Source organism: Chenopodium album, chromosome 25 (assembly GCF_948465745.1).
Source record: "Chenopodium album chromosome 25, dcCheAlbu1.1, whole genome shotgun sequence".
Classification (NCBI taxonomy): Eukaryota; Viridiplantae; Streptophyta; class Magnoliopsida; order Caryophyllales; family Amaranthaceae; genus Chenopodium; species Chenopodium album.
Genome location: NC_137858.1, coordinates 19,562,420 through 19,574,918, shown reverse-complemented (window position 1 = coordinate 19,574,918; position 12,499 = coordinate 19,562,420). Strand labels below are relative to the sequence as shown.

The 12,499-nt window shown below is 33.7% G+C and overlaps 1 protein-coding gene across 1 annotated transcript; it reads right to left on the bottom strand.

Annotated features, from left to right (window-relative positions):
• Positions 1-200: 200 nt before the first annotated feature.
• LOC145613355 (sugar transporter ERD6-like 6) lies at positions 201-6,534 on the bottom strand. The gene is made up of 18 exons (XM_081668448.1): positions 6,105-6,534; positions 5,945-6,007; positions 5,754-5,843; positions 5,596-5,655; positions 5,414-5,479; positions 5,258-5,323; positions 5,074-5,149; positions 4,226-4,290; positions 4,047-4,139; positions 3,874-3,954; positions 3,708-3,792; positions 3,361-3,407; positions 3,203-3,265; positions 3,048-3,107; positions 2,884-2,949; positions 2,731-2,790; positions 757-871; positions 201-626 (listed from the first exon to the last, which is right to left on the bottom strand). The coding sequence occupies exons 1-18, from the start codon at positions 6,303-6,305 to the stop codon at positions 514-516; spliced, it is 1,470 nt and encodes a 489-aa protein (XP_081524574.1). The 5' UTR covers positions 6,306-6,534; the 3' UTR covers positions 201-513.
• Between the last annotated feature and the right edge of the window lie 5,965 nt (positions 6,535-12,499).

Here is a 12,499-nt window from a genome sequence, read left to right as displayed (position 1 = left end):
TATTTTCCTTTTCTAATCAATTCTTCAAATAATGGAATAGAAAAAGGTGTGTTGTAAATACACAAAGACAGGGGAAATATACACTTACGAAATACTCCTTTTTTTTTTTTTTTTTATTGTCCATCACATAACTATCCACAATATGACAATAACACCCAACGGCCAAACCAATAACTAGTACCCATTATAATTTCTTAGTGTTCTGCAAGAATCATGGTATAGATGGCTGAGCTAAAGACAAAACAATTATTGTCAAAATCTTCAAGAGGTAGGAAGAGAAAAAAAGATGAAAATAGAAAGAAAAAAAATAGAAAAAACAGCAGGGAACTTCTGTTGCATTACATAACTCTTCCATAAGTGACTTCAATATTCGACTAGATGATAGAAGTTACAAGTGCATATACAAGTATTTACCCAGCATTGCTAGATCCATCAAGCTGAAAAATGTTAACTTGGACTGAATCGAGCCTAATGCTAGACACCCACAGAAATGTCTATCATAAATCCGGCTCATCATCTCAGTGAATACTGAATCTCCTCCAATGTTCTTCCCTTTGTCTCAGGGACCCAAAGGTAAACGAAGGCCACAGTGAAGGCACAGACAAGCATATATATAGAGAATGTACCTAAAGTGGGAAAACAGAGTAATCAGCGAAAACATATTTGATGACATGACTAACTACTAAGCTGCTCTCAATTTTTATCGCAGCAAACTGAGAAAGGAGTCATGCTATGAGAAAAAGAGAAGAAAAGCACCTCCACTATTCCAAGACAACATTATGTTTGCAGTCATAGTGACAACCCATGCTATGAACCAATTGGCAAGTGTAGCAATACTTCCAGCTAGCCCTTTGATGTTAATTGGGAGGATCTGCAAGTTTCAGGCATGTTAAATTTTCCAGCAACCGAATTAAAGATCATGGAACTAAAGTCTGTTATGTACGAGTGCTGAAGGAGAACATGAAGTGGTATGGCACAAATAGTGCTTAACGAAGCCAGAGTTGGCCCAGAGTAAGACATGTTTTTGCAAGCAATACAAGTAAAAGATTATGTATCCTACTACCAGCATCCAAAGATTATGTTCGTCACACAGCAGTGCTTTTATCAACAAAATAACTAGTGCTCTGGGTCAATATAGCACAGGTTCTCATGAAATTCATGCTCCCAGTTTTTGAAACTCAAAATTGCAAGAAAATTCAAGGCAAAACTTCCTTCTTTTTTTTTTCTTTTTTTTTTCTTTCTTTTTTCTTTTTCTTTTCTTTTTTTACTTTGAAAAAGACAACCTCCCAACAAAAGGATCTTTAGACTCATTGAAATATCTTTATTATTTTCTAAAATCTCTGTAATTAAACCGAACAAACTTTCTATGTTCTCTTTCTTATAGATGCACAAAGGTGCCAGTTATGTAATCAAATCGATGCTTGATACTTTGTTTGCTTGTATTGTTATGAGTTGTGATTTAATCACACCTTCTGTCATTACAACTCCAACTCCATCACTTACATCTATTCTGCTGCATTATTCTCTTTTTCCTACAGTACCTTACTCTCTTAGACTCTTTGCACTATTCATATACTTACTTTGACCATATACTAAAACTACATTATAAGTATTAAATTTTTTTCTACAAATATATATTGTTGGACTACTCTGAATGCACATTTGCATATATCAATAATTTCAATATTTTAGTAATAATGCTCCTAGATAATCAAAGATGTTGATTGTCGAAGTTATGTAAATGTGTCCAAAAGATAAGGGTAGGTATTGACGGACATAGGGAGTATTTCTCAAGATTAATTTGGTGATTGTAATGAGGTTTCTATAATTTTTGCGACCAGTAGCACTGTAGTGGTTTGTTTTATAAGTACATATTGTTTTATAAGTTCATATCCATGGTAGATAGTCGTAAAAACTTAAAAATATGTATGGTAAGATAGTAACAGTTGTGAGTCTTGTCACTGAAGCAATCAAATGGGGTATTAGATCTAAATATATCACAAAGGTAGTTTTTAAAATTTAGTAGACCTTGGCCAACCCACGTGCTATCAATGCCACCTTCTAGTGGATAGGATAGGTTACCGGGTTAGAGTATATTTTGGGAATAATTGTTTGCTAGAGCTATTGATATACCAAATTGCAATTCACTTGATAAAAAAATTGCGAGGAAACTCTACTGCTCTGGGTTGCAAGTCATATATTTAACCACTACTGTTTTAGTTTTTTCTTTTTTTCTTGAACTACTACTGTTTAACCACTACTGTTTTAGTTTATGAAGTCAATTGAAGATAGTAAGCAATGAAGTTGTAGTCTTCTCTTGGGTTATAAATTACTTCATAAATTTCGAACACAAAGGAACTAAGTAAAAACCACTCATATTTAGATAGTTTCTAAGGATGAAATTGACATCGTGAGTTGCTTTTGGAAGTAATTTCTGCATAAAATTAGTAGCCAAATGCTAACTAAAGCTAAAGAGTTAGCAGTGAATTGATCACTGTACGTATAATTTTATTTAAAAAACAGGATGTTTTCTTCGTTAATTCTTCCATTATTAATGTTTTTGATTCTTTCTTTCGGTTGATTTTCCATGCCTCAACAGCATGCTTCTATAACAGTAGAATATTTAGACTTCAGCATAGAATATTTAAATAATAAATAAATTAAATACATAAAAAGCTCCAATAAATGCTAAGAAAACATGCAAATTATAGTCCAGAAAGAAATACATACCTCTGACATTATAATCCATGGAATGGCCCCAATTCCTAGTGAGAAACAAACAACCATAGCCTGGAAGAATGATTAGGTGAGGACCGCATGACAAATGTTCAAAAAGTGGCAAATTGCCACAATGGTGTAACAAGAGTAGTTTCATCAACATACCACAACGCCTACAACCGAAATGATGGAGAATGCATTGTGCCATGAAGATTCAATTCCTACAATATCCTGAAATCAAACACAACATTTAGCAAACCCTCTACGAAGCTAAAAACTATTTAGGAGTGAGCAGTGCTCAACAGGTACAAAGTTGCATTCATTATCACCTTTAAGAAAAAGGATGCTGCAACCACTAGAAGGCAAAGTGTCATCCCTGCAGAAGAAAGCTATTGCAGCCACGGACAATGAGTAATGAAACATAGTCCAAAATTTCTTTTCTATCACTCACTAATGCAAAAATATTAATACTTTATTTACTTACAATTAGAAGAAACCTACGTCCTGATTTATCCACCAGCCACGTAGTTACCACAGTTGCAATCACCTAATAGGATGAAAATACATGGAAACAAAACTATTTAAATATTGCTATTGAAGTTGATTAGTGAATTGTTTTTAACAGAGACACAGTAAGCACACCTGAACAGCACCAAGGCCAACTGTTGCAGCATTGCTTGATGACACCCCTATTTAAAACCAATTAAAACAAGAAATTTTATAAGCTTATAAAAGCTATACCAAGTACTAAAATAAAGATAACACATCTGTGCTCCACCCTCCCCCCGGCCCCTCCGTCGTATGACTTGATTCTATTCAAACAAATTAAAAAGGGGGCATATTCTAATAACATGAAATTCTTCTCTCTAACATCATATAGGCCAGATCTGAATCATACTATTACAGTTTAGAGGCTTCTAGGATTGGACTCTAACTTTAGACATCCAATTGATAAATTAACAAACATAGCAAGACAAATTTAAGCTTACCAGCCTCTTTGAATATGGTACTGGAATAGAACAGAACACCATTGATTCCACTCAGTTGCTGCAAGATAAGTAACCCATTTCCTACCTGCAGAGGAGGCAAGCATGTAAACTCTAAAGATTGACCATGTAATAATTGAAATCAAGGAGAGCAGACATTAAGTATTACCATCAAAGGATACCAATATCTTCTTTGTCGTAGTTCTGCGAATCTTATGGTGGTTCTTTTGCTACTTGAAGCAACAGATCTCTAAAACACATAACACCAACAACAGATAAAACACGGCTCTTTATATCCACTTCATAAGCCTCAGAAAGGAGAAGGCATCTGACAATTATTACCTTTATTTCATTGACCTCAAGAGATATATCATTGTCAAAGCCACGAAGAACTTGCAAGGAAACCTCAAAATCTTCCATCAAGCCCATTTTTGCCTGAAAGTGATATTTATAATACATTTTATTATCATTAGTCAGAAGTACACTAATGAGGCAGAAGCAAGGAGCTTGAGATAACATACCAACCACCTAGGAGATTCCGGTATGAAGAATAAACCAGGGATCAATATAGTACATGGCAATATTCCTGGTAAATAGATGCACAACATTTGATCAGTTCAATAAATAGGACTCACCCTCATGGAAAGGAGGCTCCTTTAAGGCATTTTTGTAATTATTTTGAGATGTGCATTGATTTGAGTAATAGTTGGTTCCATATACTTCGTATTATTTTGTGAGAAGTGTGAACAAATGTAAACTTGAGAGATATTATTATTAGCACTAAGTGATAATAATTAAAAGACCCGATATTAGCCCGGCTTTGTTATTCGGACTTTTCATCTCACCTCAAGTACCCGTGTCAGACCCTCGACACTCAGACATGGGTAAGACACTTCATTTTTAGTTGAGTCGGACACTTGGACACGAACATGTGTCGAACATGGGTAATCGAGTTCAAGTAACATAGATTAGGCAAGTGAAACCTAAAAACAAGCTAGATTAATTTAGTTAGGTGAGTGAAGGCTTTCTAAGTAATCTAAAACCCTCTCAAGTTGAGAATTATGTAAAGTAATGATAATATACAAATCTAAAACCCTGGATAATTGTCAATGAAATTATCCTATATGTGATTTAATTATTTTTATGATGAATGATTGAATGTCACTGGGTGCTAATAGAATGCACTTTCCAAAATCCAAATCACTTTTCTCAAAACACAGAGTTGAAATTTTATTGCAAAACAGCATTGACATAACAGAACAACCTTGATTCAACTTAATGTTATAACCAACCATAGTGGCAAATATGAAGTCAGAAAGCACCACATATACTTGAGCAACACATGCGAAGAGATTAACCAAAGAATTACCTAACACTGCAAGTATTCTCCACGGAACAAAAAGCCCAAGCAAATAAGCCAGCATTATGCCTATTGTAACAGATAGCTATTACCAAAGAACAAAATATGACCAAATCAAAACCACAAAGTTTATGGTTACAGGATCACTAAAATAACTACAACATCAAACGGAAATATCAAACACCAAACAAACCTGATTTACTGAGCCCAATGCTCCTCTCAAATTCTGTGGTGCTATTTCAGAAATGTACACAGGAACCTATACTCCGAATTAGCTAAAATATTAGGATTCATCTGATTTTCTCATAATTCTCCACCAAAATCAACCAAACAGAACCACAGAAATTACCGTGTATGAAATTATTCCCACGCCAAATCCTGCCAACATCCTTCCCATATACAGAAATGAAGAATCCTACTTGCACAAAGAATTGAGCAGCATAAAGCAGTGCAATACGAGACTCCCAAAATCAAATTCATGGTCATGTTAAAATTTTGTTGCGCAATTAAACAACAGTTACAACAACTTACTTTGGCAAATGATATAGCAAGCCATCCAATTATGTTAGGAATAGCAGCAATCATCAAAGACTGTTAATACAAAAAAAAAAAAAAATATAAAATCTTAATAATTGCATAAAATGTGGTAATCAATCACAATGATGAAACAAAATCAATTGGTTCATTACCCCTTTTCTTCCAATATACTCCGAAATTTGACCACTCGCAATAGCACCAACCATAGCACCCACATTCGACAAAGAACCAAACCAAGAGTACTAAACAAATATTGTTCATCCAACAAAAACAAAATCAATAACATTAAAATCACAAATAAATAATTTCAAATTAACCCCTTAAACAATGATCAATCAATTACCTCAGCAACAGAAAGACCAAGCTCTTCAGTAATTGCAGATTGAGTGGGAGATGAATACCCACACTAAAAAAAACAAACAAAAAGCAAAATTCAATAAAAACCCAACAAAATTCAGCAAAAACCCAACAAAATAAAACCACAAAAAAGTCAAAATTCTTACAGTAAAGCCAAATTGAATAGGACCAAGAGCAACAATAAGAACACAAGCAAGAACAGAAATAGAACTTTCTCGAATAACTTGAGAAGAACCCATCAAACTGGATTGTCTAGAACCCATTCGATACCAACTTCCAGTATGAAGAAAGGGTTTTCGAAGATCATTTCCACCTCCCCCTAAACCTGCTTCAGAATCAGAACTCATTGTTGCTTATTTCTGCAAAAATGGCAGCAGAAAAAAGCGTCAGCAATGAATTCTGAGCAATATAAAGTCGTGTGTGTTTTCTAGCACAGCTAATAATGGAGCTGTAATGTTGTTAGTTGGGTGATGATTGTTTTGTTTAATATGGGATTTTGTTTCGGTTTGGTCAAGACAATGAGATTGAGGGTGAGCACTTCGTCGTATATCTTAATTCTGAATTTTATTCAGATATCGTGGTTATTATCTGAATAAAATTAAATTTTTTTCGTGTTGTTGTGAATATCGTGGTTATCCATTCTACTCTAATGATTGATTGAGTAGGCTATTTGCCTTAAAATTAAAATTATGATAGCAGACTCTATTAGGATACTAAGGCCCTATTCTTTTAACAGAGCAGAAGCCGAGTAGAGCAGAACAGATTTCATTATTATTATTATTATTGTTATTATTTATTTTTATTACTAATACTATAATTATAGTAAATTTTTATTATTTTTATTAAATATTAATTATTATTATTATTAAAAATTATTAAATATTATTTATATTATTATTATTAAATACTATTATCTTTAAATATTAATTAATATATTTATTATTATTAATTAAAATTAAAAAATATTATTTATATTATTATTATTAAAAATTAAAAATTAATAATATTATTACAAGTATTTAATATATTTCTTATAGGAAAAAAAATGACGAGAATAATTCCAACTTTGCCTCATTCACTCACAATAATCCCAAGTTTTGATTATTTTTTAATAATCCGAACTTCAATATTAATTTGCTTCCAATGGTCCCAAGTAACCTTTAACTTGATGAAAAATAGGTAAATTTTTGTAACAAAAAGTTTAATGTAAATGTGTCACTACATAATTGGTCAAAATAAGTTTAATTTTTAATTTAGGGTCTGTTCTCATTGACTGAAGAGAAGGTATTGTGTCAGTCCGGACTGACGACAAAATGCGGATTTTTAATATCCTCAATTAGCGGAATGATATCCTCTATTGGTTGGAAGATATCCTCTATTGACTAGATGATATCCTCTATTGGCCGGAAGATATACTCTATTGACTAGATGATATCCTCTACTAACTGGATGATATCTTTTATTGGCTATATGATATCCTTTATTGACAGGATGATATTTCTACTGGCTAGAAGATGATGTCCTCTATTAGATGGATGATATCCTCTATTGGCTGGATGATATCCTCTACTAACTGGATGATATTATTTATTGGCTATATGACATCCTTTGTTGGCTATATGATATCCTCTATTTCCAACAAACTAATAGAAGATATTATCCAGCCTACAAATGATATCATACAGCCATTAGAGGATATATATCATCCAACCTATAAATGATATATTGATGATATCATAGAACCAATAGAGGATATCATCCAAACTATAGATAATATCATGAAACCTATATAATTGAAAATATCATTGAACTAATAGAGGATATCATATGGACAATGGATGATATCATCCAACTTATAGAGGATATCATCCAACTTATAAAACGATATCATCCACCTTATTATATATGATATAATCAAGAAAATAGAATTTATTTAATAAAAATAATTAAAAGGTGAACAATGGTGGAATCACCATTAAAGGTCCCATACTAAGCTCATGGGTATAACATAACACACTCATTTCTCAACCAAAATACATGCATTTGTTATCAAAACACTCACAATTCAACATACAATCATATAGAACAATCAATTTCGACAATTATACATCACACAAGAAACCCCCAAATCGATTTTTTGGGCTATTTTAAAAAAAATCCGAGAATTTCATCAATTATCAAGCTAATTCAAGCATAAATCATGGATAAATATAATCAACAATATTACTTTTCACTATCCTTACCATCCTCTTCAAATCTTCAATTCAAGCATGAATTATGAACAAATTAGATGGGGTAATTTAGCAGGTTGTTGAGGAGAGAGAAAATAGGGGTAGGTTAAAGGTGAGGGAGGAGAGCGAAAGTGAAGTAGGATTGATTGGGATGGAGTATTGTTGTTGGTGGTGAGCAGAAATGAGTGTATGAGAAGTTTGTAATATTTTACAAAAAACAATAAATGGACTGACAAACTATTTGGTCAGGCTGGACTGACCCAATAGTTTATGTTGACTGAAATGAGCTGAACTGAACTGAAATGAAGTTATTAGAGCTGAATTGAAGTGAACTGAAATGAATATTTTATAAGAGAAGAAAATTAGGAGCCGAACTGAACTAAACTTATTAGAGCTGAACTGAAGTGAAATGAATAGAATTGAAAATAATCATATGAGAACAAGCCCTTAGTTGCTAAATAAAGCTTAACTAATATTTTAACTACCTATTATTTTTATTTTATTTAATTTTATTTTTAAAAATCAGCACCACCAGTGTCCAACGCCAGCAGTCACATCACGGCCCCCACCCACCGACCAGCCCAGGCGACTAGTCACCCCCATGACCCCACCGCGCCCAGACCCACTCCCTTGCTCCGCCCCTGCCATCATCGTTCCCCCTAACCATAAGCATACCACGAAATTCCTTCCTTCCCCCAAAATCCTTTCCGCCGTCACTTGTCATCCTCGGAATTTTCTAATCCTTCCCCGCCGCTTAAATTGCCCAACGCCCCTCCCCCAACCCTCGAAACCCCTGTTCTCTAGGGTTTCGAGGATGGCGAGGTGGAAATCAGGAGTATTTTGCGGCGAGGGAGGTTTTTCTCATGGATTTCGGGGGAGATGGGGGTATTTTGGGGTGGCGGGCGAGGGAGGTGGGTCTGGGTCGGGGCCTTGGCTGCAGCAGAAGTATAGTGCCGGAGGTGGCTGGAGCTGTCGAGGAGGTGGTGGTCTTTATTTAATTAATTGAATTTTATTTAATTTTAAATATTTTCTTAAAACTTTTTTTTTTTACCAATAATGTCCTGACACGAGTAAAAAAAACTTGTTATAACAAGTTGGATGACAGGTTGGGACCATTGGAAGCAAATTATTGATGTTAAAGCTCGAATTATTTATAAATAATCGTAAGTTGGGATTATTTTGAGCGAATGAGGTAAAGCTGGAATTATTTTCGTCAATTAATCCTTTCTTATATTGATAACATGTTGACTTTTTCATTATTCTGTTATGAATTATATATCTGTTGAGATTGTATTTCTTTTTTTAAAAGATATATGTGGGACGTTTGGTTGAAAGTTCTTGATATAAAAACGAGAGAGGAAAACAAATAAAAGGGAAAAGTCCCACATTAGTAGGGGAGAGTGTATACCTTGTGTATAGTTTATCTGTTTCCTTTTAGTTGACACGTTCCTTTAGTCACCTTTACCAATGCACAAATTCAAGCATTTATATCTTTAATTACCAATATGGAAAAATATATGAAAAGTTGATATTTTAAAAAAAAAAAAATACATAAAGACGAATCTAACAAGACATCACATGATTATATTTTTCATTACTTATGTTATACCACACACACGCATGCGCAGAGTCGGGCTGAGCTGTGGGCCCTCTATCTTTTTGGAGAAAGTTTCTTTTATGGCTCACCTTGTTTTTTTAATATTGTAATCAATTACAATATGTATTTTGGTTGACTGATTCAGATTCTTCCTTTGTTTATGGAATCTAACGTGTAGTCGTATTCTGGATTATGGCTGAATGTTGTTTTGGTTTCAGCCTTAATTTTTTGGTCGTTTCTTCCCTTTTTCTTGCTACTCATTGCTCTCTGCTACTCTACGTAAATCACCCTTTCTTTCTTCGATTAATATATAACAACAATCGTGTTGTTTCTATGAATACTACAAGAGGGGGGGTTGAATTGTAGTATGAGAGTTTAGCCAAACTTTTTTGCGGAATTAACACTAAGTAAGCTAAAGGAACAGAAAGATAAACTGGAGGAACTAAAGTGCACGAGAGATTTTTACGTGGAAAACACCTTGGCCCTAATCAAAGAGAAAAACCACGACCACTTGGGATTTTAAGAAAAGAATCTTCACTAGAATAGGGCAATAAATCCTATTACAAACTAAAGACTCTTACTTCAAGTTCCTCAACGAACTTGAAGCCCCGAGGAACAAGTCACCCAACTTGTTACTCCTTCTCTTCTCTTTCTCTTTTCTCACTTCTCTCTTCTCTTTCTCTTCTCCTTCTCACTTCTCTTTCTCACAATACAAAAGTTCACTCAAACTTCCCCATTCCACAAATTATAACTCGAAAGAAAGAATAAAAACTCTAGTACAAGAACATTCAGAACACTCTAATCAACTTATGTGGAATTGGACGCTTAACTCGATTTAAAGCTTGAAAACTTATGTGAGCAAGGGTGAGTTTTTCCAACAGAAATTATGAACTATTTAAAGAGCAATAAACGCCATGGAAAAACTTCTTTGTGCAGTAAATCCATTACGCCACTACTCATACCCACTAAGAAGATCATGTCCCTTAATTTAAGGAACCATGAACTCCTCAATGTGCAAAACCATGACTGAAGAAGAACATGGGAGAGTAGGCCGCAAGTTTTGGAAAACATGGAGATTTTATTTTGCAAAAGATATTTCCGAAAATCAGAAAATAAAATAAAATCTTTGTGGTTAAGAAAAGATAAACATTTAACAGCTTAACAATTTTCCTATAAACTACCATGAACAATATTTTAACTTAAGACCAATTCCACACAGATTTTTTGAGTGTAACTAATTTTCTCATACTTACATAAATCCTAAAATATAAAAATATATTTAGTCTTCATGTTTCTCTGATAAAGCTTTTACTCTGAGGCTTCTGTTCTTTAGAAGGAACTTTTCTTCTCTGGTGAGGCTTCTGCTCTGAAGCTTCTGCTCCTGGAGGGAGCCTTCTCTTCTCTAGTCTTCATTTCTGAAGCGCCAATTCCTGTGAGGGAAATCTTCTTCTTGGATAGCTTTGTTTCTGGCCTTCTTGTTCCTCATGGTATCTTTGCTTGAAACTTAATTCTCCTAGTCTTTGCACTGATCACACACTTAAACAATCAAGCTCTTATTATTTAGTAAGTAAGTGAGGTTGTGTCATCATCAAAATCATTAAGTCCAACAAATCGCTTTCTCTCTTCTCTAAAATTACTTAGCACATGCTCTAATCTTTCCGTTTTCTAGACAAGTGATCTAAATTACAGTCGGATTTGTGAGTGCTTTACATCTACTATACCAAGAGGTAGCGTGGAATCGTCATTTAGGTAAGTGGTTTACCACGACACAGCTACTATCAGTTTCGTTCACACGACAAGAGATAAATAATTACTGTTTTATTGCTTATAAAATAACACGTTTGATATGTGGGAGTGAGAGTTCAAGGGTTAGAGGAATGAAATTGAATTGGAATTTGTAGTTAGGAAATGAATAAAATATGGCAATCCCTTGTTCAGATTAGAATGGGAATTGATTGAGAATAAACATCTAAGTTATGAATCTTCTAACATTTTCTTTTTATTAGTGGCAAAATGGTTTTTTCTCTTTATTCCCAGTTATTCTCAGTTGACATCTCTATTACTTGCCACTCATAATAAAAACATGAGAATAAATTCATTTTATTCTCAATCCCAATCCCATTCCCACTTACCATTCCCCTTCCCCCAAAACAAAGAAAGCAATAAAGACTCCCATCTCCTCAAAACCCCATTCTCAAAGCCTAATTTCCACATGCCAAACACCCCCAAAAAGTCAAAAACTCAAAAATGTTGATATAAAAAATGTCTTTAGTATATTTTTAACATATCAATTTTTTTTATTCTTAATAATACTCGTATCATTACTAACTCGTATATAGTTAGAGTTAGTAATGATCAAAGTTGCACATTAACGTATGTTAATCAATATTACACTGTATCTAATGTAAAGTGAGTAAGGTGCTAAGGGAATATCCTAACAATAAAATAGAGGAAAGCGTGTTTGTGGATTTACTATAAATTGGTAGGTATTTGGATATTGTCTATGTTCTAAACTTCTAACCCAAGTGTCAATGAGAAACCAAATTGTTCCTCTAATATGCTTAAGATTAGCTTCTTCATTATGATCTTTACTTCTAATCTAGCTCGTATTATAATCTACCATTGATCAAATCATTCAATACATTTATGTCACATATGTAACTATGTAAATATTAGACATTCAAAAGGTACATACTTCCTCTGTTACACAAAT

Excerpts from the sequence above, each read along its gene's own strand:
- LOC145613355 (XM_081668448.1), bottom strand. The coding sequence starts at position 6,305 with ATGAGTTCTGATTCTGAAGCAGGTTTAGGGGGAGGTGGAAATGATCTT. Across the intron at positions 6,008-6,104 it reads CTATTCAATTTGGCTTTACT|TGTGGGTATTCATCTCCCAC; the intron begins GTAAGAATTTTG and ends TGTTTTTTTTAG. Across the intron at positions 5,480-5,595 it reads TTGCTATATCATTTGCCAAA|GATTCTTCATTTCTGTATAT; the intron begins GTAAGTTGTTGT and ends TTGTGCAAGTAG.